The 25,989-nt window shown below is 36.7% G+C and overlaps 1 protein-coding gene across 5 annotated transcripts in view; it reads left to right on the top strand.

Moving 5' to 3' along the window:
* The window catches only part of TPP2 (tripeptidyl peptidase 2), a 57,641-nt gene that overhangs the window by 10,040 nt on the left and 21,612 nt on the right, over window positions 1–25,989 (top strand). For 4 of the 5 annotated variants that reach the window (XR_012040390.1, XR_012040389.1, XR_012040388.1 and 1 more), the window contains exons 7-24: window positions 1,296–1,450; window positions 2,488–2,564; window positions 3,066–3,193; window positions 5,093–5,192; window positions 7,355–7,503; window positions 7,635–7,750; window positions 9,385–9,553; window positions 11,519–11,676; window positions 13,026–13,102; window positions 14,064–14,170; window positions 14,968–15,122; window positions 16,258–16,374; window positions 17,957–18,057; window positions 20,087–20,183; window positions 20,457–20,594; window positions 22,382–22,626; window positions 22,831–22,909; window positions 24,832–24,870. Coding sequence is in view for 2 of the 5 variants with exons in the window: in XM_072849924.1 (XP_072706025.1) it covers window positions 1,296–1,450; window positions 2,488–2,564; window positions 3,066–3,193; window positions 5,093–5,192; window positions 7,355–7,503; window positions 7,635–7,750; window positions 9,385–9,553; window positions 11,519–11,676; window positions 13,026–13,102; window positions 14,064–14,170; window positions 14,968–15,122; window positions 16,258–16,374; window positions 17,957–18,057; window positions 20,087–20,183; window positions 20,457–20,594; window positions 22,382–22,626; window positions 22,831–22,909; window positions 24,832–24,870 (2,207 nt within the window). In the remaining 3 variants the exon portion in view is untranslated. The remainder of the gene's footprint in view (window positions 1–1,295; window positions 1,451–2,487; window positions 2,565–3,065; window positions 3,194–5,092; window positions 5,193–7,354; window positions 7,504–7,634; window positions 7,751–9,384; window positions 9,554–11,518; window positions 11,677–13,025; window positions 13,103–14,063; window positions 14,171–14,967; window positions 15,123–16,257; window positions 16,375–17,956; window positions 18,058–20,086; window positions 20,184–20,456; window positions 20,595–22,381; window positions 22,627–22,830; window positions 22,910–24,831; window positions 24,871–25,989) is intronic. The other variant, XM_072849925.1, reaches the window with a different exon arrangement.

Raw genomic sequence — 25,989 nt, 5'->3', positions numbered from 1 at the left:
TATTTCTAATTCTTTTCTTAATCCCCACTGAGTCATCTCAGGTATAATTTTCCTAACTTTGAGTAGGAGGTGTTGAGCCTTTTAAGTAACTTTTGTTAGTGGAATTAAGTTAATACTTCCTTTTTCTCTGCCTGCTGCCTCCTTTTTCCCCTCAAAAAGCTGTTTTATTTTGCAGATTGCTGCTGTTTACTGACTTTTTTTTTCCTTAGTATAATATGACATTTATTAAATAAAGTGATTTGAACCTTGGGCTCATTTTACAGAATCACAGAATCATTTAGGTTGGATAAGACCCTTAAGATCATCAAGTCTAATCGTTAACCTAGCACTGCCAAGTCCACCACTAAACCATGTCCCTAAGTGCCACATCTTTTAAATACCTCCAGGGATGGCGACTCAACCACTTCCCTGGGCAGCCTGTTCCAATGCTTGACAACCCTTTCTCTGCAGAAATTTTTCCTAATATCCAGTCTAAACCTCCCCTGGCGCAACTTGAGGCCATTTCCTCTTGTCCTATCATTTGTTACCTGGGAGAAGAGACCAACCCCAACCTCTCTACAACCTCCTTTCAGGTAGTTGTAGAGAGCAATAAGGTCTCCCCTCAGCCTCTGCTTCTCCAGGTTAAACAACCCCAGTTCCCTCAGCCGCTCCTCATAAGACTTCTGCTCTAGACCCTTCACCAGCTTCGTTGCTTTTCTCTGGACATGCTCCAGCACCTCAATGTCTCTCTTGTAGTGAGGGGCCCAAAACTGAACACAGTTTTCAAGGTGTGGCCTCACCAGTGCTGAGCACAGGGGTGGGCAATCGTTTCCCTTGGCCACCTGGGCACACTGCTGGCTCATATTCAGTGGCTGTCAACCAATGCCCCCAGGCAGTTTTCCAGCCACTCTTCCCCAAGCCTGTAGCATTGCATGGGGTTGTTGTGACCCAAGGGCAGGATCTTGCACTTGGCCTTGTTGAACCTCATACAATTGGCCTTGGCCCATCGATCCAGCCTGTCCAGGTCCCTCTGTAGAGCCTTCCTCCCCTCAAGCAGATCAACACTCCCACACAACTTGGTGTCATTTGCAAATTTACTGAGGGTGCACTCAATCCCCTCATCCACATCATTGATAAAGATATTAAACAGAACTGGCCCCAATACTGAGCCCTGGGGAACACTGCTTGTGACCGGCTGCCAACTGGATTTACATACTTGTAGCTCAATAAGTGAAAATTAATTGAGCTGTAGCGTATTAAATTGGTATAAATGAAGTTCACTAAACATACAGTGATACAACTTTTCATTTGCTCAGGAGCACATGGAACACACGTGGCTAGTATTGCAGCTGGATATTTTCCAGAAGAACCAGAACGAAATGGTGTGGCTCCTGGAGCTCAGATTCTTGCAATCAAGATTGGCGATACGAGACTAAGTACAATGGAAACTGGCACTGGTCTAATAAGAGCTGTGGGTATTTCACTGAACAAACGATTAATCTCATCAGTGTGACTTAATTGTAGAATATTGTGGAACACTTTCTGCTCTACTTGCTTATAGGCCATGTTTTTATGGTTTTGGAATACAACCCATAACCAAACACTGCCCCCTCCTCCCCTCCCCCCCAATCCAAAACAAAAAAAAATAACCCAACCAAAAAAAAACCACAAAACCAACGAGAACATATTTTAAAACATATCTCAAGACTAATGTTTTAATATAAAACAAGACTTCTGTTGCATGGAGCACTTACAGGGTTTTTCAGACTCATAGGCTTGCAGTTTGTCTGGCTAGCTTGACACATGGGCTAAGTTACTTGTATGCTTATCTAAAGTTCCTTATTCTGTGCTGTGACTGTATTTTTTTTTTTATAGTTAGTTATATAACTGTAGAATACTTAAATCTAGAATAGAGACTAGTATTTACCCATGTGGCTGAATTTGTTTAAACTCTGTTTCTTAAGAGTGAGGAAAAATATAATTCCTTTTTAATGATTAAAGGCCCAAGACCTTTTCCACATAGTGAGTTGATGGGGAAAAAATTTTACATAAGAAAAGAAACTGAAAATAGAAAATTATATTTGTGGCCCGTAGAATATCTTGCTATAGCAACATGAAGATATACAGTAACATTTTTGTGACTTTTTGGAATTTAACCAAACTGCACAGGAAAGGAGAATTTTATGTTGTTGAGGACAGATGTTTGAGACAATACTAATGATGTCTGCAGTTTTCTCTTAGGGTAATGGCTTAATTTATAGCTTGGAGCATGGCAAGAATAAGACTTTTCAGGGAGTGGGTTTTTTTATTATTCTGTTTGTTCACTGGGAAAATACCAATTTACTTCAATCAGTTATTTAAATTATTTTCTTTTGTAGAGTCAAGAGAATTTTATCCCTTTTTCTTAGATCTGTAGCAGATCGTTTTAAACAGATGGTTTTTTTGCATTCCTTAAGTTACTTATTCTATGACTAGTATGTATTTTGGCTTTTATTTTTACTTTATCAGATGATAGAAGCAATAAAATACAAATGTGATCTTGTCAACTATAGCTATGGAGAGGCAACACATTGGCCAAATTCTGGGTGAGTGCTACTGTGGGTAATACAAAATATTTCAATATCACAGAGGTGGAATTACATTTGTTGAGCTTCGTTTAAATGAACTGTCAGTAGGAATGAATTGTCCAGGCCTGTATGATTCATATACGTTAAACTGTTGCAGTTTACATTTTTTACTATCTTCGAAAGTTAAGTAAACCTATCGAAAGTGCTATTGATCTATAATACAAAGAATATTTTAGAATAATAAAGAATTTTTGTAGTTGAAACCACACAAAATCTGTGGGGTTTTTTTGAAGACCTAATATTGCTACATAACTGTTACTCCTTTTTAAAAGCAGAAAATATTTTTTGTGGTCAGCTTCTGTACTGGAACCGCCTCTGCTAGGTGTGGGAAGCAGGCTGTATAATGTTCCTTGTTCTGTGACTGGTCACAGAGATTCTACTAGAAATGGGAATTTCACCCTGTGGGAAGAAAGCAATATTGTTGATTAAATGACTTTTTTTTTTTTTCTCTTACATCAGGAGAATTTGTGAAGTTATTAATGAAGCAGTGTGGAAACACAACGTAATCTATGTTTCAAGTGCGGGAAATAATGGCCCTTGCCTTTCTACAGTAGGATGTCCTGGTGGAACTACATCTAGTGTAATAGGTAAATAATTTGTTTTGAAAAAAAATTTTGACAGTATTCAACTTCTGTCTTTTCAAGCTTTGTACTTGTGTTACATGTTTGAGATCACTGGTTGGTTGCTGAACTAAATCTAAAAAAATATCAAAGACTACTGGGCTACAAGATTAATTCTGAGGGAGGCACTTGCTGTATGCTTAGGTATAAAAATTGAGATTGTTATCTTCTTACAATTCAAGACCTTACTTATGTAGAAAACAGAGGTAGGAGGCAGATGGTCTTGATTTGATGTGGCTTTGTATAAAATTTGCAAAAGAAATCTTTGTGGTCTGGCCTATTTGAAGATTCCAAGCTTATTTTCTTAACTGTAACTGTCCCAGCACACCACTCAAACCATTAGCTGCTGGTAAATGCAACTTGTAAAAAATATAAGCAAGTTGGATTCTAATTAATATTCTGGAAAGTCTTGTAATGCATTCTCAATTGTCAGAACCACAGTTTTAGATCATCTGTCTTCATCAGATACTTTAATTTCTATTTGTAGTGAAACAAAGATTTTTAATTGGGATATAAAATAATCCCATTATGTGACCTAGACAAGTCCTTCTAGGGGAAGAATTCTTTCAGCTGCAGTGCCACTTCTGTACAAGTCTATTACTGGCATAAGAACTGGTTTTTCTGATGGGCTAGTGTATGGGGGTTTTTTTGGTATTTCAGTGAAAGATTGAGGTATAAGACTTAGCAAAACGTCTAGCATTCGGGGGTAACTTCCCTAGTCTTAATGTTTATATAAATCCTCTGACGCTGCATTACGCAAGATGCTTGTTAAATCTCAGAATTGTCATGCAAGGAGACTAGCATGTAGACTTGAAAGTTGGAGAGACACTATTTCAGGACAGCTAGTAGAATTAATGGTGATTACTTTCTAAAAGTTAATCTGCAGTTGCTCCACTACTGAGACTGGGGGTTGGAACTGGAACTAACGTGCTCTTTTCAGGTCTGCATTGGCTTTGCTCTTACAGTGCATCTACTCTGTCAATTCAGCTTACTTGTTGTATCACTCTAGAGACTGGGTGATCATTCACTCTACATGCAAAGTAACTTGCTCCTTGTTGTCCATCTGGAGTGAACCAGATAAGGTTTTTTTGTTTGTTTTTTGAGGGTAAAGCAAAATACAGTTGACAGGTTGGCTTGGTTCACACAGACAGTATGGACGTGGACCTTGCTAAGTTTGTTTGTCAGCTTGGTATGGTAGTTTTCTACCATCCTGATAGTGCTTGTTCCATAAAGAAAATGGAGTGTACACTTTAGAATGGGTACACAGCATGGATGCAATGTGCATCAGTGCAATGTGTAGCATTGTGTTCTAAAAATACAACTTTAGCAAGCTTTTACGTAGTCATTTACGTGCTCTGGGCACTCTGAACTGATATACAGGAAAGCAATGACTGTCTCATCACTGTGTTTGAGCTGTGTGGATGTGGCCATCTACTCCAGGTAGTGTAGCTGTGAGCCACGTGGATATGAACCAATTCACAGAGATTGGTTTGAGGTATGGTTGGTGTAGTTTGTAATAGTGTAAAAACAGCCAAAGGGGTGCGGGAGAGAGTGGAGACATGTAGAAGTGATCCATTGTGAAAGATATGTAGAAGGTGAATACCTTCTATTGCATTTGAATAAAAATGAAACTTTGAAGTTTACATAATATTTTAATATTATACAGTATGACCATCAGTATTGTTACTGCATAGCATGCTGCTTTACACTTGCTTTGTAAAAAATGAGATGGAAAATGTGTGTTTCTATTTTTAAATGTCAAGCAAAAATTATTCTCATAATTAATTTAAAACACAGAAATATTTTTTTTTTGTTTTTAATAAAAATTCATTGTACATCTAAAATGCTTGAATGTTTTTTTTACAGGTGTTGGTGCCTATGTATCACCTGACATGATGGTTGCTGAATACTCTTTAAGAGAAAAACTGCCAGCAAATCAGTATACTTGGTCATCCAGAGGGCCTAGGTAGGTTATACTAAAAGAACAAATTCATTACTTTGGGGTTCAGATTATGTAATTCAAAATCTAAAAATTCATCATTAATACCAGAATAAAAGTATGTCTTTCCCATGGGAAGAGTGTAGGTAGCCTGCTGTTCTTGGAAGGCCTTTGTATGTTGGGCTCTAGAACTTCTGGGGGAGGGGGAATACCACTGAACTGCCTCGGCACAACCTATGTGTTTCAGGAAAGTGTATTTGATGAGTGCAACCCTATTCAGAGATGATAAAAGTTGTTGAAAAGTTGTTTGGAAATTTGTTCTTTTTCTGAAATTTGTTTTTTCAGAGGATTTTTTCCATAGCATTTATTTCATTAAGTTAGTGTGGTGAAGTTAACTGTTCTGTTAGTGTTGAAGATTAAAAGAAATACTGTTACTGCAGTGGTGTTATTTCTGGCTTCAGTGACATTGCTGTGATGGCACAACTTACTCAAGGGTTTTGCTTGAGTCCAGTAGAGGTGTGAGTAGGCAGAAAAAAATGCTTTTCTATCTCATGTTATAGAAAATTATGTCAAAGATCTATAAAAGAAAGTTTAGGGGCAATCAAAACCTCATTTTTTATTTCATGTATCAGAAGCATTTGATAGTAATGTGGTAGCCAAAAAAGAAAAAATGAATAGCATCTCTTCCTGAGTTCTTGCCTGTGTTTAGAGTTTGAAATTGTTCTTGTGAGTTGTGGAGTTACTGCATACTGTCTTTTGTAGTTTAGCCTACAGTAGTATTGGGTGAAGGAAAAAAATAAAAAACATAGCTTAAGGTTGGTCCTTGGTTTATTTGCTGGTTACGTAGCAAATGCTTCCCTATTAGCATTGGGCTTTAAAGTTAGCTGTCATGTTGTTTGTATATTTACAGGCAAGTAAATTGTTCCAAGATCATCTTAGGTAGAATTGTCATGTTTCATGTAGGGAAAAGACAAATGTGGTGTCTGCCTTCAGCTGAGGAGAAAGATTTGTAATTAATATTGATATACATACACATACACATGTATATATAAAAGCTACATTTCATGTGTTTTGTCACTTTGCATTATAAAATAGTCAGAATTAGCATATGCCAGCTGAAGGGCCCAACTCTGGCCACAAAAGGAGGATTCCCCTTGTGTAGGGTGCAACATGCAGGTGACTAGAGTGTTTGCTAGAGCAGGCTTGGGGTAGGGGATCAGTCCGTCCGAGTAAGCAGTAGGCTTACTCTGGCTTTCAGGCAGATATGCTCTGCACTGCTTGGCCAGAAGTGTCATGATACAGAACCTGTTGTTTATATAGGGCTATCATAAATTATGTCCAAATGTTACATTACAGTATCATACTGAGAGTACTCTGATTGGAGACAGATATTAGACACATTAAGTTGTTAGTGTGGGATATAAATACCCTAAAATACCCTGCCTCTCCACAAACTTAATAGCTCAGGGACAGTACTGTCCTTATTCAAGTGGTGCAATTTTTGTCTATCCAGAGCAAGGATGATGGAGTATATCTGGTTCATACAGTTGAAAACTAGATGCTGCTTTAACTGTGCCATAGGTACTCCATTCTTAAATATGCTTGGGCAAGAAAGAAAGGTGGCTTAGGCCCAGCTCCTCCTGATCCCCCTCTTGACATTCCTTTTTTTGTCTTCTCCTCTTGCTCTCCTTGTCTCAGGGTCTGTATTGAAATTCAGAATTTGACCTGGTAGTGAAGTGGCAACATGCAAAATTAGAGATCTGGATTTGGATCTCTTCTAGTTTTCCTCTTTACTGTTTTTCTTTAAAAATAACAACTGTTAAATAGGCTATATAGAATACTAATTTATGTATTGAAGTGTTTAATGGGTTTGTTTGCATGCATTTTCTAATTCAAATCCCAGAAGATATTCTTCTGACTAAACTGAAGCCTGGTGAAGAGTATTGAAGGAGTGAAAGTTTAGAAAACTTTCAGTGTAAAACAGGCATAGCTGATGATTAATGTGATGTTTTAAATTGCTACTTAGTGGCATGCTTTTTTTTTTAGTTTAATGGGTTAATGGATTTAGTGAAGTAATATGCTTGTGAATGTTCCCTAAAGCTAAAATTATTTTAAGTGCATGGATAACTTCAAGTTAAAGTGTGCAGAAAAAAATGTTTGTTTTTTCAACCATTCTGTTTTAACACTAGCACTGATGGAGCCCTTGGAGTAAGTATCAGTGCCCCAGGAGGTGCTATTGCTTCTGTTCCAAACTGGACTCTGCGAGGAACACAACTCATGAATGGCACATCTATGTCTTCTCCCAATGCATGTGGAGGCATTGCATTAGTATTGTCAGGTAATGTGCTACAATGTTAAATATAGATGCATAGTCTAAAAGAGATTAGGTAGTTTTTCCTTTAAAAAAAAAAATGCTGTAACTTTCAAATTTTTTGTTGTATCCAATAATACCCTTCTTCTTAATTTCAGGACTCAAAGCTAATGATATTCATTACACTGTTCATTCTGTCAGAAGAGCTTTAGAAAATACTGCAGTGAAAGCTGAAAACATAGAAGTATTTGCACAAGGACACGGTATTATTCAGGTACTTGCTAGCAAAAAACCCCAACATAATATAAATAACTGCCAGTTGAAAACTAGCCCACAAAAAAAGAGCAGCTTTCTAGATGAGCTCACTCAGTTTGCTCCCGTGCTACTTGAGTCTCAGATCTGATTGAGGGAGAAGAAGGGAATGTAGTGGGAGGGGAAGAGGAGTAAGAAAGTTCTTTCAGTTTCAGCATGTAGTTACTGTAGAATAAATGTGTTGGCTAGACACATTCTTAGACTGATGAAAAAGGTATGTGAACATGAAAGTGGGATGTGAGTTTTTCACCCACATGTGGATTTGGATGCCTAAATTCTGTCCTAATGTCCAAAAATGTTTTTATGCTATTGTCAGAGAGAGCTGAACTTGTTCTGTGCAGACAAAAGCTGTAACTCTAAGTTCTGGGCAGTGAAAATACAGAGATGCCCACGCTGGTTCACAAAGCAGTACAGCTGCAGTTGTGCGATGACTTTGCTCTGGGCCTGCACTGAAAAGTCTGAGTGTTCATTGTATCCTGTGGACTTCTAAGTAGCTTGGAAATATGTGATGTGATCCGTTGTATGATGAAGGCGTAGTGAATTACAGTCTCCCTATGCATAAGCTTAGGCTCTTAAAGAGCTACTGCTGTTTTTTGCCTACAGTAACTCCCATCCTAGCCCAATAGAGGTACTGAGATTTTGCTCTCATGCTTAAAGATGCTAGATATTAAATGCTTAGCCCTAAACTCACGTTCTGCAGATGCTAGAACATAGTAGGGAATGTCAGCTAAGCACGTCTGTAACACTGAGTTTGATACAGAAGGCAACAGTGGTGGTAGCCATATCAAATAAAAACCATTGCCACAGAAAAATGAAATGCACCAGTCATATCTTATGATTTAGCAGTCTGTGATTAAAGTATGTGTTAAAACGTGGTTAAAACTCATCTGGGAGACCAAGGCTGTTGCATGTCCGCTTGTCTCAAAGGAGAGTGCCCTAATCTCTGCTGGTGAAGGTAGCTCACTGTGAAGAAGAAGAGAATGTAAGATTTTTTTGAGTTAGTAGAATAGAAAGCGAGATAGAAGGGTGTCTTTTTAAAACAAAAAGGTGTACTTACCATCTGAGTTTACTGTGACAGCTCATTCACTTAAATCCAGCACTGGAGTTCATGACCTGATTCTCTTATTTCATATCAATATATAAAACTTACATGGGCATCCCATATTGCTTGTCTCTCTTGAACTGCTTAACTTCTTCTATTGTATAAAAGGTTTAACTGCTTAACTAGTGTTGCTCCACATATGAGAGGCATCTAAATTAGTATAGTAGGTCTAGGCCTTTGAAGTCCTTTTTGTCTTTGAAGCCATCTCTGAAAACTTTTGTTATGCATCTTTTGATGGATTTATAGCAAAGGAGATCTGTTTTTTTTTTTTTAATGTTCTTGACTTTGTGTTCTGTGTGGCTGTTGCAGACTGAAAATGTTGCCTCATTTTCTATACCGAGTATCGTGTAAAGCGCAATCAGTGTGGCTAAGGTAGCACATGAGTTACTTCACTGTTTGTTGCTGTGCTTGCTGAACACTTCATATTGAAGATAATATGCATAAATTACTATTAAGTTCAAATTTGTTAATTTGGAATGTGTTCTTTCTAACAGGTTGATAAAGCCTATGACTACCTCATTCAGAATTCATCATTCACAAGCAACATAGGCTTTACGGTTACTGTTGGCAGTAACCGTGGAATCTACCTCAGAGATCCTGCCCAGATAGCTGCACCTTCTGATCATGGGGTTGGCATAGAACCTGTCTTTCCTGAGAATACAGGTAGGAAAGAGTTTCTGTATGCAGGGGGAGGGCAATAAAGTGTAATCTTTAAACAAAAAAGCTGTGATAATGAGGAGTGATAGGAATCTGTACCTTAAAAGGAGTAAGTGCAACTCCAAATTTCATGGTAAATGAAGGCATGCAGCTAAACAACTTTTCTAACCTCAGACTTATAACTGCAGCAATTCCATATTTTGGGGGAGTCTGTTGCTTTGTGCTTCCTCTCACTGAAAAAAGTGATCTCTCTTTGTTCTAAAGAAATTTAAAGTGAAGTTGTGGGGCCAGGGAAGAATACGAAAAAATAATCGAATATCCCTAATGTTTCATGGAATTGTAGAACTTCAGGGGTTTTGTTGTAGACAACTCTTGACAAAGAATGGTTACTGTTCTAAAGATGAAAGAAATTACCCAGAAATTAGTTTCTCAGTTATTTAAAGACTATACATTCTAGATTTGGACTTTCTAAGTTTCTACAACCTGAGAAAAATCTTAGTTTAACAAACTAGACTTACATTCAGTATCTAATAATGGATAAATATATCTAAAGACAATACAGGAATTGATACAGGTTTTAGTTAGTTACTAACAGGGTAAAAGTAACTTGTGCAAGTCAAAATAAGGTTTGACATCTTTTCTCCATAAACTGTTTTGCCCTGCTTTACTTCATTAAATACAAACTCACTGAGAGACTGAATTGCATGGTATTCAAAAAGTGATCCATGTGAGAGCTTGTTACTGAGATTAATTCCTTTCCTAAAACCAGTGATCCCCAAGAAGGTTGGCATGTGACAAAGGGGTGAGTTTATTTAGGGGAAGAAAGGGTATGAATCAGGACAGGTTACTGACTCAGAGTAACTTAGTTGTTTGACAAGTTACATTGCAATCAGTGCTTTTTAAACTTAGCGTATGACATGGGGAAACAAAATAATTGTACGATAGACTCTTCTGCAGGAAGCAAACAATCTGAAAACATAGTTAGGCATTTGTAATGGATGACTGGCTTGTAGCATGATGTTGTTTCCTTAGTACCTGTCCAGTTGTTATTTCTGTGCTGTGTCTGGTGTCTTCAACAAGACTGAGTTTGAGAAACTGTAATTAAGAGATTAAGGGAGGCTGATCTGCTCAGTCTGTCTGCTGAAGTTCTCTTTGAGTTTTTATTGCTTCTCATTACCTATGAGGGAATTATATCTGATAATAGAGTGCTCTTTTCTCTACTTAACAAAGATGTCATGATATGTCTGAAAATTAAGCTAAGGTTAATTAGGACTAGGAAACATGGAAAATCTTTTTCAAAATGTCATTAATCTTTAGAGCAAGGGAATAGCTGGTTTTTAATCACTAAAACATTTCAACTAAGGTGGATGCTTTTCTGGAAGCTGTGCTTTAACCCATGGCTTTTTTTTAATATGGAAGATAACTTGCAAAATTGGCTAAATTAACTGTTTGCAGAGTCAGACTACATTATCATAGTAGTTTTTTTAATATACTTTACCTCTTGCTTAGGTTGCTCTATAGTGTAATTTGGTAATTAGTATAACCATCAGAATCAGTGCAATTGCTTTTTATTGTATTTTTCTGCATTAGCCAAGACTTTGTATCTACACAAGAAAGTTTATACGTGCTTCCAGACTATGTTGTGGGTAACTGAAGTGTCACTAGCCTACCTCACTTACTAGCCTACCTTTGACTTTGTCAGGTTTGACTGTTTCAGGGGGGAAAATGTCAAAGTTGGGTACAACCTTTATTTTACTGTACACTGCTGCTATTCTGTTTTTCTCAAGTTAAAAGAAATAATATAGAACACTGTCCTTTGTGGAGAATCTGACATCCCGGGGCCTGAAGGAATTGGTTCCTATTACATTTTGTGGATGTGTACATTTTAATGGCAAATACTGTGTTATAGTAGAATATGAGCACATGTTTGTGTTATTGAACTCTTTTTTTAAAAAATTTGTTTCTTGACAGAAAACACTGAAAGAATATCTCTCCAGCTTCATTTAGCTTTAACTTCAAATGCACCATGGGTCCAGTGTCCTAGTCATCTAGAGCTTATGAACCAGTGTCGACACATAAATATTCGTGTGGATCCACGTGGCCTGAGAGAAGGCCTACATTATACAGAGGTATTGAAGTATTGGTGTTCTAAGCAAGGCTGTGTGCCCTTTCCTTTTCATGTGGTCTCTATCAACTTTTCATAGAAGTAATTTTTAAGGAAGTAAAAGCTGTGTGCTGTACAGACCAGAAAATACTGCCATTTCACTATACAGGCTGAATCTAGGGTTCAGCGATAGTTATGCTATACAATGTTGTATAGCACATGCCAATGGGACTTTGAGCATCTGTGTTTAAAAAATAAAAGCATATAGACAATATAAACCAAATAAATAACCATTCATTAAGGTTTTTTTCTCTGGATATATTTTCACCTTTGACTATCTGGCTCAGTCCTGTATTATTATTGAGAACAGAGATTTGTGTTTTTATGAGGTCTTAAATATTTCTTTCTTTCTTTCTGTGGTGGCTTAAGGACTGGTGTAGTTTTTTGTGGTGTTGCCGTGCAGTCTTATAGGGACCCAAGATTTTGCTTTACCTTGAGGAATTGCTTGGGTACAGTGATGCAACCTATTTTCTTGTTTCCTCACCTCTACTCCATCCCATTTTGTAAGGTGAAGGAGAAAAATGTGTGGTAATGGCTGTGTACAGCAGAAGCGTTTTGCTGACTTTGAGCAGCTACATTCAAATTTGGACAAATTTAATACGAAAGCCATTAAGTTTCTAATTTTCTCTACCAATCATCCTCTTTCACTCCTGCAAAAGAAACCCACTAACAAAAAGTATTTTTCAGCCCTCTCCATCCTCATCCCAGACCTTTACATTAACATTGAAATGTTTCCATTGCATTGTAGTTGATCATAATAAAGATGACATCAGCTTGCTTTTTAGAAGTGACTTGCTTAAGATGCTTAGAGTTGCAAATCTTCTATGGTACCACTGAGAACATTTTAGCAAAGTGATGATGGAACAAATTTTCAGAGGTAGTAGTTAAAGCTTGGCCATGAAAGGCATGGTAAATCAAACTGTATTTTCTCGAACATAATCCTGGAAAACAAGGATTAAAATATTTTTAATACAACAATAAAAATAGCTGAAAAAATAATAAGGCTGTTTGGGACAAATTCTGAGTTGAAACTGGGTTGAGCTTCTGATATAAGGACTATCAAATGTGGGTTGAAAGCTTGAAAACGTCTGGGGAAAGACTCAAATGAGTGTAAGTGTGAAAACTATTATTTTTTTTCTTGGTGAATAGTGCTGTTTTACTGTTTCTAGGGTGACAGCGGTCAAATGAAGATCTCTCTTTCTCAGTGATAACTACAAAGATTCAAAATACTCTGCAACTAGTTTAAGTTTAATGTTGTCTTCTATAATTTAATTTTGACCAAAGATTTTAAGTGGCTGTATTTTATTTTGTTAGGTGTGTGGATATGATATAGCAATGCCTAATGTAGGCCCTCTGTTCAGAGTTCCAATAACTGTTGTTATACCAACAAGGTCAGTAAATCCAGGCTTTATCTACACTTTTAAAGTTTAGTTTAGTTTTCTGTACCTACTTGACTTGTCATTTATTTCACCACCGTCTTTCTCTGGGAGTTCTTGACCTCACTACTAACATTGATAAGGGAGCAGAGATCTGAAAAGATTCTCACAGCAGACTTATACAGCAGTGGCTTTTTTGTAGTTTTGGTCCTGGCAGCCAGAAGGCAGTGTGTTCTGGTGGGCTTAGCCACAGTGGTAGCAGCTTCCTGGTCCATCGGAACACAGATGACTTCTGGCTTGTTGACCAAAGTATCGATCAGTATACTCGTAGGTCAGCTGGAGTTTGTTTTTTCATTTCTAACTGGTGGACTAGAGTACATAAAGGCAGGGGGCATTATTTGGCAGGTGAACATTGGGATAAGCTTCCATCATGGCTTTAATACAGCAAATTTAGAGGGTTAGTATGGTGCCCATCATTGGTTTAAACATGTGACTTCAGCGATGTTGATAAGGAAGGAGAGTATCTTATTAAACCTATTCAGTGGACACTCTGCCCTGAGAAAAAAAATGTAACTTTTCTCTAACTCATTCATAGAAATATTACTTCTTACATACCTTAGCTTACTTTATATTCAGCCAGGAGAAGCAGATCCCCTGAAAACCAGGATTATTTGATACTTACGTTTAAGCACAGTAACTTCAGGGAGGCGGGGAGGGTGCCTACATAATGTGGTGGAGCTGATGTTTTAAATCTTTTAGATACGTTGTGCTGTCAGATTCTGTACTAGTACGGATTAAAATAATTGAAGACTGAAAAAATATTCAGTCCTCATTTATTCAGGATTAAAATAACTGAGGACTAAATATCCTCATTGTACACTTTTTTGGAGAGTATTTTTGTATTTAAAAATACTTAAAAAAAAAAAGGCTTCACAGCTTGTTTGATTACTGTTTGTGTTTTCTTTTTGACATACAGAGTAGATGAATCATCAGGCTATGACCTGACATATACAGATGTTCATTTTAAACCTGGTCAAATCCGAAGGCACTTCATTGATGTTCCACAGGGAGCTACGTGGGCTGGTAAGGAAAATGAGCACATTAATTAAATAAAAAAATTGCATCTGTCAGACTTGACAAAGTTGTTTTGAAATAATTTTGAGTTCTACCTAAATAAGAACTGAAGGATTTGACCCATGAATATGTAAAATATTTATTTGATTTTAAGCTCTTAGAGGAGTGATTTTGAGTTCTCTCATGGTTTCTGGTATAGTAGAATCCTGATTCTCAGTCTTCTGGAAACCATCAAATACAATCTGAAGTGATTGCCCATAATTGGAGGAATACCCCATGTTTATGGAAAAATATTACTGAGGTTTGCCTAGTTTTTAAGGTGTATGGATGTAGTGTTGAAAGATGTCTTAATTGAAGAAAATGTGATTTTCATAATGGGCAAGTAGCTCATAGTTCTGAAAGGAGGAAAAAAAGGGGTTTTTTTCTCCTCTTCCTTTAGTAATCCTGTGTGAGATGACTAAATAATAATCCTTTCAAGAATCTTTCATTTAGACTGAAGTTAGTGATAAGACTAGTCTGTCCTCTACAGATTATACATCTGTACTGTCTGATTAATTTTCACCTTTTAGTTGAGTCATGTTTCTCTTAACTGATCTCTCTGGATTTAGCTAGTTTTCCTTAATCTGAAGGGGTCTTTGTAAATAACTGATACATAAGCATTAGTCACATATGGAGCCACTTGGGGTACTGTATAACTTCTTAAATTACAAATTACTTGTGAAACTAGTGTTTTTCTGCTGAATCTCTGCTTTCCTTCTAAAATTCTTGGCTCTTGAAACTAAACTTAATTTTTTTCTTTAATGTAGAAGTGACAGTATGTTCATGTTCAGCTGATGTGACTGCCAAGTTTGTGCTTCATGCCGTTCAGCTAGTGAAACAAAAAGCATATAGAAGTCATGAGTTCTACAAATTTTCATCGTTACCAGAAAAAGGATCAGTGACTGAAGCATTTCCTGTCTTAGTAAGTTACCTTAGGGTGGCATGGGGGAAGAAAGTAATATATCAGTGCTGTATAACATAACTCAGTCTGGATTTTTTTTTTCCAAAGAAAAGTCCCAAGCCCAAGAAATCATACATTTGTTACAGTAGTGAATGCATCTGGTTTTCAGTTTTGAAAAGATCTCTAATAGCTTAATTATTTGGTAATGCCCTTATAATATGTGTTAATCTCTTCAATTTATTGCTACTTGTTGATACAAACCCGTTTGTTTCCCTTTCAAATAGGGGCTATAACTTGTTGGATAGATGTAGTTCAGTATATTTTGCCTTTAGTGCTTAATGTGGTAACCTGGGACATCTGCTTGATGTTGAAGCCAGGTGGTAACTGACTGTCTTACATTCATACTGCTTAGATACAGCAGGCTTAGCTTGAATAATGCTAGCTCAGGAGTCCACAACAGAACCAGGGAGTGAGCTAACATTTCAGGAGTGTGGGTGACAGAGTCCACTTCTCAAGTTTGTCCCCTGCCTTGCTTAATTTAGTTGTGTAGCTCTAAAGCCTAAGAGTGGTTATGATTTCAGTGCTATTCAGTCCCTTACCCTCTGTGAAACTGTCAGGTGGAGGACCTTAAGCTAAGTTTGTCCCACTGACGCACAGTGAATCTTATCGTGTTAGTTAGAAAACCAAAAACAACAACAACAAAAACCCCAACCAAACCACAACAAAAAAATCCCAAACTTCCCAAAGCCTCATGTCATCATATTTAGGCAGAGAGTAGGATCTCTTTTTCTGATACACATTTTCTAGGGCACACATATTAAACTAATCTATGAACTAACCTGTCTGCCTAGTTTGAAGGATAGGAAAGGAAGATGTAACATTTAAAAGCTGTACCTTTCTCTGTACGGTATATCCCTGACACTCTTTGTTTTGATGCAGTCATCAGTCATCCTATTTTGTTGGAACTGTCTGGTGTTTTCTGGACCAAGTATAATGTCTTGGTACTCTACAAACCTGTACAATTGGAGTAAACTGGACATAACAGGGTCTTTTTTGAGCTATACTCTAATTTTTTTAGCTTGGGATGAGGGAGGCTGGGGTGAATAGAAGGAAAAGATGGGAGCTTGAGTCTTAACTTCGTGCTTTTGTTACCCAGGCTGGAAAAACCATTGAATTTTGTGTTGCTCGGTGGTGGGCAAGCCTTAGCGATGTTAGCATTAATTACACGATTTCTTTCCATGGTGTGCTTTGTGCTACTCCTCAGCTAAACATGGTAAGTTTTCCAGAGTGTTTATTTTGAATTATTCAGAAGTGCTGTGGTATCTCAGAATAAAAAAAGCTTTACTTCATTCTTGCCTGTGTTTAGAAAGACTAAAAGTATCCTTATTCATGAGATGTTCATGTTTTCTCTTAAAAATAGGTAAATAGGAGTTCAGTCCCACAGAAATGCCCACTACCATTATTTATGATTTTTTCCTATGCCTTTTCATTATAAATCAGTAGGAGACAAAAACAGAAAGGAAGAAAAAAACCCAAACAAAAAACCCAACACCAATAGAAAGGACATACTAAAAGGCTGAAATTGTAACTATACTTACACTAAGCAAGTGTTTGTGTAAATAAACTTTGCTGGGACCACAGTTCTTGAACTTGAATATCTAGACTACCATTGCTAAAAGACAATATTCTACATACCATTTTCAGAATAAAATATCATTAAAATTTATTTTCTGTTCAGTGTTTTATTGAAATGTGCTGATTGGCTTGAGATTCATCGTTTAGGGCAGTTGAAGGCACAGTGGATGGGCAGTGTCGTGATTCCTAAGGCTCTGTGATACTAAAGGATTGAAAAAGTTGCTAAAAACATTAGTTTCATAATATTTACAGTACTTTGTCTTGCTCCTGTGGTCTTTGCTGTCCTGTGCAACCTGGCTTGGCTTGACTTTGCCTCCCTCAGGAGAGGGCTGTCTTTGAGAGCTGAGATGGCAATACCTACATGCAGCAGCACCATGCTAATTTATCATGGCTGCTCCCTTTTTTTTCAGCGAGGGGCCAGAGCAAATTATAGCTGTCCCACAGGTGAATTTGGATGTATTCAGGCTCTAAGAGCTGAATAAACTGGGGAAAAAAGTGGGTGCATTGTGCTAGGGTACCAGGTCTTGAACCAGTAGAGCAGGAAAAGAAAGAGCTGGTGGTGGTGGTGTGCACAGTAGCTCCCCCCACCCCAGCAGGATTACATCAAATGAATAATGGCGAGTTAAAAATGAGATAATACAAACAGTTTTGCCCCTCCTTCTTGAGCACCTGTAACTTCCATAAAATAAATTTTAATCGTGCTGATATACTGGTGGCTTTGTCATGGGATACAGCTAGAAAAAAGTTTTCAGATTATTTTGCCCATCACTAGCCTGTGTATGTAGTATTGTTTCTTTTTTGCAAAGTTAAACTATTCTGTAATAATAATCGTAAGCAGAAGCACCATAAAATACTTGTTTTAAGATTCTAGATGAATAATACCTGTATTTATTGCATTACATATTCAGAGGAAATTGTCACAGATGCATATACAAAACGCAGCCCTGCCTGAAGTGTGACTTGTACAGTTCTGTACACAGTACTTAAATTATTGGGTGGGGAAATAAGACTTCAGCTCCGATTGCTAAAGGTTTGCAAGTCCCATTATATCTGCTGTTGTAAAATAGAGATAAGCTTGTGACACTTTCAAACTTGTACAGTATTACTTCTTATAGTATAGATAAATACAGCTTGCATTGTATTTTTAAGTGACATATCAGACAGTCCACATCTGACATTGTAAGTGCACAAAACATAATTGTTATATACTCTTTCTTTAGCATGCTTCAGAAGGCATTGTACGATTTGATGTTCAGTCCCTGTTGAAGTATGAAGATATTGCTCCATGCATAAATCTGAAAAGCTGGGTTCAAACGCTCAGGTAGAGTTTCTGGGGAATTGTATTGGGAAAGTGGGAAAACTATTCCTATGTAGTTAAAATAGTAACAAGTTAGCAGTGAAATTTAGGATAACAGTAATATTATTGTCAAATTTTAAGTAGGTTTGGAAGCATCAATTAATAAAATCTCTCAGCATTCTCTTTTTTTGGTTCCTTTTAACAAAATTTGAGAATTTTCGTGAGTTTTTCCATACAAATTATTTTCCTTAAGCTAATTTAAAAAAAAATTTACAATATTTCATTGCTTCTGAAGGAGACACTTAGAGGTAAAAGGCATCTTAGTATCTAAAGAAACAAATTGTAGAGTTATTTGGTGCTACTGTTTGTTGTTTTGGGCTGTTTAAGCAGCTGCTTTAGATCCTGCCCAGTTTTGACCTGGGGAGACTGTTTTCTTTCTCTTGCTTGATTGGAAGTGTTTTTATAGGATCTGGTGCAGAATTTTATGTGGAAAGTTGTGTTTATCTTGTTGTCAGTTTTGACACATGCTGATTTGGAGGAAAAGGTTTGTTGGAAAATTCCTAACCAGTGCAGCAATTACTGAAGTTGGTCACTTCAGAACCAACTTCAAGAAGTGCCATACAGTTTAAGCAGTACTCTTAAGACTTGGGCCAGGCAATTTCACAGTGGTCAGTAATCCACAGTTTTCCATTATTTGGGCCTCTCAGAGGAGACCTTGGGCTCTGTCTGGGGCTTTTGGATACTTGTAACTGGAATTGAGGTCACTAGGAATTTATTGTTTAATGAACATGCCACCTAACATTAGATTCAGAAATACCCAATTTGATATGCCTTAAGTGAGGAAATAAAACGGTCCCCTAATATACCTTTGCCTCATTCTTGGTTTGTAAAATGGAGATACTCTTATTTCCTTGTAATATTTGAGGCACTCATCTGACAGTAAACGAACTGCAGTTAAGTAAACTAATGAGAAGTATTCATGTAGTTAAATTAAGGCATGAATAGTGTCTCCTGAATGAAGTAACGAGTCATAACACAGAGGGGAAAAAAAAAGTACTGAATGGTTTGTCATTCAGTCTCTTGAGTTTCAAATACTTGGAGGCAGAGCGAGTATCAGGGAGACATATCATGTGTGCTATTACTTGGTTCTTAAGTCTTCTGTCAGCAGTCTAACTGGTGTCTGCCAGACTAGGAAACCTGGGTTAAATGGACCTGTGGTCTGACCCAGCACAGGTATTTTACTGGGTGACTAGTCTGTGCTCTTGGCAATGAAAGAGCTGAGAGAATCTTACAGAAAAATGTTAATTGTGTAATTAAAGGTTGTCAAAATGAATGAATGAAATGTAAACTTAAATCATGCCAGGCCACCCTCATTCTACTATTCTTTCTTTCCGAAGCTCTGATTTTTCTATATCATTATTATTTAGCCTATATTCTTTGATGCTTAAGGTCTAAAGTGTTTGTGCTGCTCTGAACAATAGCTTGTCCTAACTGTATCTGAGTTAACATACACTACATAGGTAGTGTATGTTAACATTCTTCTGTTTACTACTCTCATTTCTGTAAGGCCTCTTACAGATTCTTTTCTGATATAACCTTCTATAGCAAACAATTATCAACTACTTATTCTGTCTTCTGATTACTGTGCCATTGATCTTTCAGTCTATGAATAAAAGTGCTGATTGCAGCATGGATACTAGAGATGTAAAGTAACCCGATTTTTAATTTTTTTTTCCCAATCCTGAGGTCTGTTGGTTTTCCCTTTTTTTTTTTAAGTTACCTTTAATTTTGAGCATTTAGATGTGCTTGCTAAGTTTTGTTGGCTTCTTTCTTTGGCAGCATCTGTAATGTCACTAAACCTTGTTCTTGAACTGACACTCATTTTAACTGAGGAATTTATGCTGCCTGGATAGTTACAATATTTTAAGAGATGTTATTGCACGTGCTGAATTCAGTTGTACTTCAGAATATGGTTCTGCTTAAGCAAGACAAATTTTGATAGAGGATACATGTTTCTTAAGAGTACCTTCTGTTTTTTGTTGTTTAACTGCAGACCAGTGAGTGCAAAAATAAAACCTTTGGGATCCAGAGATATTTTACCAAATAATCGTCAACTGTATGAGATGATTTTGACCTATAACTTCCATCAGGTAAAGGTTATGGGTGGCTGTTTTTTTAGAAGTTGCTAATAAATACAGCATGTTTTCTAAAACCAGATTTTAACTTTAACTAGCTTTCTGTCAGAAATCAGGTCTAGATTCATGCTCTAGACTCTCTACAGTCAAAACTCTGATTTGGTTCTTTTTAGGGGCTACTGTTGCTTGAAATGGGCTTTAGTTCAGGTATCCTTTTGAATACGTGTGTAAGGATTGTACTTCTTTTATTCAATAGTGGATTAAATGTTTTGACCTTTCTTTTAATAGCCTAAGAGTGGAGAAGTAACTCCAAGCTGTCCACTTCTTTGTGAATTGTTGTACGAATCTGAATTTGATAGTCAACTGTGGATTATTTTTGACCAGAACAAAAGACAAATGGGTTCAGGAGATGCCTATCCACACCAGGTACAGAGTAATGTATTTACTTTACCTTCTGTTTTCTGCACAGTGTGAAAATTTTCATTCTTTTTCACCTCCCAGGCCTGCTGTTAGTTCTTAACATTTCTTGATGCATAGGTATAATGTTGTTATATCTTCACAAGAAGACAGATTCAGTGGTGATATATTTGTATGAAAAAAGTAATGACAGGTTTGTTTCCATGAAATAGAACATTACGGGTTTTTTTTCTGTTCCAAAGAAGGAGAAAAACTTCTGGTGTGTTTAATTTCTACAAAAAGCTGTTAACTTGTAATTTCTTGTGGTTTTGACTGGTGCTTCTCAAGAAGTGAATTCAAGTTCTTGTTGTCTTTATGTTTGGGTTTTTTACAAAGATGATACCTTGAACTTTGCTATTTAAGGTGGAAAGGACCCATTATTTTTTTCTGTACATACAAGTACATACAAGTACATACAAGTCTGACTTGTATGCTGATAAATGAGAGGCTTCTGTATCCATGAAGGCTGTCTTCTGTGCTGTTGATGTCTTCAAACAGCCTTTTAAATGCTATAGCTTGGTTTACTTCCTGTTGCTGTCTTGCAAAGGGGGTTTTTTTGCACAAGACTTGTTGATACTGTACCCTCTGTGGGAATCTTTTTCTGCTGGAACAGACAGTGTGTCTGGATCATGGGGGGGGGGGGGGGGTGTGTAAAAAAGAGAAAAAGAGCATAAGAGAAATATTTTCCATAGGTTTTGGTTTTGAAACTATTTTTTACCAATCCAAGATCACGGTTGAACTTCATCAATGTAATGTTTATTTTAATAGATTGATCATTCTGGAAGTGTACAAAACATCAACTTTAAAGCATGGATTTTGAATCTTATAAATGAATTTCAGAAATTACATTATTTAAATGTCTGTTACTTACACCTGGTGGACCACCACACTGTAAATCTCTGGTGTTGTGCATCATAGAACAATTCTAAAGCAATTCAAAATTATTTAATCCAGGAAGAAATACCAAGAGGAAGCATGACTCCCTAACCCAGGAGAGGGAGATTCTGGGAGCAGGGTAGTTCTAAATTATTGTCGCTTTCTACTTAGGGCTGCCTTTTGTATTATAGCAGCAGCAGAAAGGAAACTTAACATGCTACTGCTCAAAACATCCACATGGTGCCCTTTTAGGTCGATAGAAATGAAAGAATGTTTTCAAAACTAAGAATTTGAGAGTCTGGTTTTGTGGGATTTTTTTGTTGGGGGGGGTAATAAATAAGGATGATGTTATCTGCATATTCCTAATTGAATGTATAAAAAGCTCAAGGCAAAGAGTCTGTCAGCTCTTTAAACAGCAGCCTTAAATCTCACAGGAATACTGGGTCCCTCAGTGTGAACGCTGGTACAATGTTTGAGACAGTAGAAGATATCCTGTGATCTAAACCACAGAGCACCCGAAGTTACATAGTAAACTGAAAGTGTATCAAGGCAAACCTGCTAGAGGTTTTGAACTGGAAGTTTAGCAAGAATTCTGATTATTATTTGAGCAGTTAATACAGTGTTAAGATAGGAACAAATGATGTCAGCCTATTTTATGGTCTGAAAACTTAATTTTTTTTCAGTCAGCCAAAACACATTTTGGCTGCTATTGAGTCTTGAAAGCACTCTGTTTTCATGAGATTTCAAAACTAAGCAATCTAGCATACTTTAAATGGCTAGAGCTATATGGATCAAGAAGAACATGACAGTCTTATTTCTGGGTTTCTTTGTGAATGGTGAAGTATTTAATCTTGACATTTATGAGAAATTCTTTCTTTCAGTATTCTGTGAAACTGGAAAAAGGAGATTACACTATTCGGTTACAAATTCGACACGAACAGAACAGTGAGCTGGATCGCATCAAAGACCTTCCATTTATTGTTTCTCACAGGTTGTCTAGTACCTTGAGCTTAGATATTTATGAAAACCATAGCCTTGCTCTCTTAGGGAAGAAGAAATCCAACAGTTTGACATTACCACCAAAACACAGTCAGCCATTCTTTGTTACATCTCTGCCTGATGACAAGTAAGTTACTGAAGTCCTGTTTTTCTCATCTACATCTAACCAGCTGCATCTGCACCTAACTAAAATGATACTTTGATAGTGTCTACCTGTTTAGGCTTGGTAATTCCTCTTGTGTTTCTCTTTCACTGTTTGGGTTCTTTATTGTAGTCCTCATGGAACATTAATGAACCTCGTTGTAACATTGAACTTTCTTTCTTTGAATAGAATACCTAAAGGAGCAGGACCAGGATGTTATCTTGCAGGAGCTCTTACACTGTCTAAAACAGAACTTGGAAAGAAAGCTGTGAGTATTTGAAATGGATGACAGCTTGTTTTTCTGAAACTTTTGAAGCAAGTAAATGGCATGCCAGGAAGTGCTGTATTTCATGGTTTTAGTACTTTAAAGAGCACCAGGTTTAGTAACATAACACATTTTAGAAGCAGTTGTTTCATTATAAAGTCAGAGTAACTAACTTCTAAGTAGTTCTATTTTTATTTTCATCTTATTTCAAATTTAATTGCATTTTCTAAATTTTTAATTCTAATTCTTTCACTCTGAATCCTTGTATTTCTAGAAGTAACTGCTTTTTCGTTGGTGTGGAGCCTTTAAAAGTGATTTTGTGTAATTGCCTAGCTTAGTATAATTTTTGAATGAAAAAATATGTGCATAGATATAGTGTTTTGTGCATGTTGGTTCTCTAATAACTATACTCTTCCTTGCATGTATACAATTTTCAGCAAAAATATGTGCTTTCTTAACACCTACATGTTACTGTTACAAAGTGGTAGGAATTTTGCTGACTCAAATGCGTAAGCAGATATTCTTACTTTCTGCACACTGATGTTGTCAACCACTAATATGACTGTATGCTCCGACAGAATGATGTAAGATCTCTGTATGTGATGCTAGAAAAAAGCTGTAGGGTTTTTTTGCTCATAATGCAGCATCCTGTAAAAACTGGTTTCTAACTTGTATGAATCTGTAGTGCAACAGTGATTACAGTAACCAGATCACTCTTGTGTGTGTATCTGGTGCTAAGGTATTTAGAAGATTCCCTTAGCTATTTTTAAATAGATGGCAAAGCTGAGAACAAATTTGAATCAATCCTGGTGATTTGTTAGTATTTAGAGGTAGTTCATCTATGTCCATATATCACTAGATGTGGCTGAACAACATGTATAAAACTAGAGTATGTTTTCATAGAAAATAAGTTTCTGTGATTAGGTGGGCACATACCTTTAGATCTTGTTGAGTAGAAAAGTTTAGTTCATTCAATCTGATTTGGTTGTAGGTGGTACTTTTGGGGCAGATTGCATGTTAACTGCAGGTTAGATAATATCTTTCAGGAGAATTTATGTATCAGTGAGGGAAAACCCAGTAACTAAGAACTCTAAAATATTTAGTTTTATATTTCTTTGTGATTCCTGCAAGGTTGCAAGTACACTTTTATGAAATCCATGGTAAATCCATTACAGTAGTGTAGTATAGTTTCCCTAACTTGAATTCTGCACTTCCTTGAACTATTGCTTGTAATTCTTGTCTATCTTATTTTAAAACCAGACTAAGTGGTTATATGCAGTGATTTCTGGGATGGGAAGTAGGAGGTAGGTAGGTATTGCCTGTCAAATTTCATGTGATGAAGAATACTTAAGACCTTACATGGAGAGAAATTCTAGCTGAGGAGTGTGTCATGTCATAGTCTTAGGCATTACTGTTGTGGTCATATTTCACTGGAAAAAGGATGGTATCAAATAGCATCGAATACTTTCTGCTGCCTTTAGTGAACCTCAGTATGTACCAGGAGATAAAAAAGGAGGACTAGGCAGCAACGTTGTCTCTAGGTCAGCAAGTGGATGCAATGTGAGGAGAAAATGTATCTAATTACTGTATATTTATTATGAAATAGAACAATGCCACTAAACATTCAAAATCTAAAATCTACACTTTTGAGGCTGAATTTCTGTAATTTATTAATTTAAGCTAAGTGGTTAACAACACTTGCTTGTCTTACAGGAATAACAGACTGTATACACAATAATGCATTGTTTTATTAATTTTTAAAACCTGAAAGAGCATGCTTTAAGAGCATGTTTGATCATAGATGTGACTCTCTAAAAGTTTAAAAATCTGTAGGTTGAAAGTATAACCATAATTGTACAGAGAAGGTGTCTCCATCCTGTGTGGTGTGTGCATGTTTTCTTACAGTATGTTATTCTAACTCCCAGGGGCAGTCTGCAGCAAAGCGACAAGGAAAATTTAAAAAGGTACTGAATGTTAGTTTTTGAAAAAGATATACTTAAGTCTTTTTGCATATGACTTAAAGAATTTGTCTACCAGTATTGGTTTTTAATTTGTCTCCCTCATCTACCTCCTTAGTCTTGAGTTATTTACTTGAGAATCTTAAGTATGTCTACTGGTAGAATGACAGAACACTATTGTAATACAAAGCTGAGAGGCACATGAGCATCTGGATACTTCTGCAATAAGTGCTGTAAAAATGCATGTGGTGATTAGTGGTCTGTAACTTTTCTTTTTATGAAATACTCGGGAATCTTCAGTGTTTGTGGCCAAGATCTTATGTAGCAAGTGTTTCTGCCTATTCTATTCTGCCTGCAAATTGAGAACTGAATACGAACCTAACACTTTGATGTAGAATTGAATATCTAACTGTATACCAAGCCTACTGAATTGAGAGCTGGCTTCATTACAGTCATAAAAAACATACTGTAGCAAGCAGTTTTTTCTTAGAAGGGATGGACTTGATTGAAAAGTCTCTCAATTCATGACTCTACTCGAACTGAATATAACTCATTATAGGCTAGAGTTTACACAGTGATGTAGCAGGTAGTACAATTTACAGAAAGAATTTTGGAGCATGTCTAAGATATTTTGGGTAGGGAGTGAGTGACTTTTAACATAGCAGTGTTTACTATTGTGCTTTGTCATATTTTTGCATTAGGTTAATACAATATTGTGCCAGCAGCCAGAGACTGAAACAGTCTTTATAAAAAAACCCAAAAAACTAATTTAGTAGGCTACCTTTATAAGGCAACTGTTGGTTTTTTTTTTCTTGTTTTGTTCTTAAGTTGTAAGGCTATTTTCTTTTGTTTTCAAGGTACTCTGTTCTGGAGTGACATGCAAATTAGTCAGGATTCTTGTTAGAAATAAGGCATGAGAATCATGAATAACATAGTTTATTGCCGTAATCAGTTATTTTGTTAACAGTGAGCTGGTAACTGAGCCTGCTAACTTACTCTGGTCTTGGTGTAATAACTGTGTGGGAATGTGATTAGGCTTTACGAGAAGGATTTTAATGCGCATTGCTGCAATTTTATTTTCATACTGGATCTGAAAAATATGCAGATCACTTAGACCATTTAAAA

The sequence above is a fragment of the Ciconia boyciana genome, chromosome 1 (genome assembly GCF_034638445.1).
Source record: "Ciconia boyciana chromosome 1, ASM3463844v1, whole genome shotgun sequence".
Taxonomy (NCBI): Eukaryota; Metazoa; Chordata; class Aves; order Ciconiiformes; family Ciconiidae; genus Ciconia; species Ciconia boyciana.
Note: the sequence above shows the minus strand (reverse complement) of the source record. Positions and strands in the feature narration are given on the sequence as shown.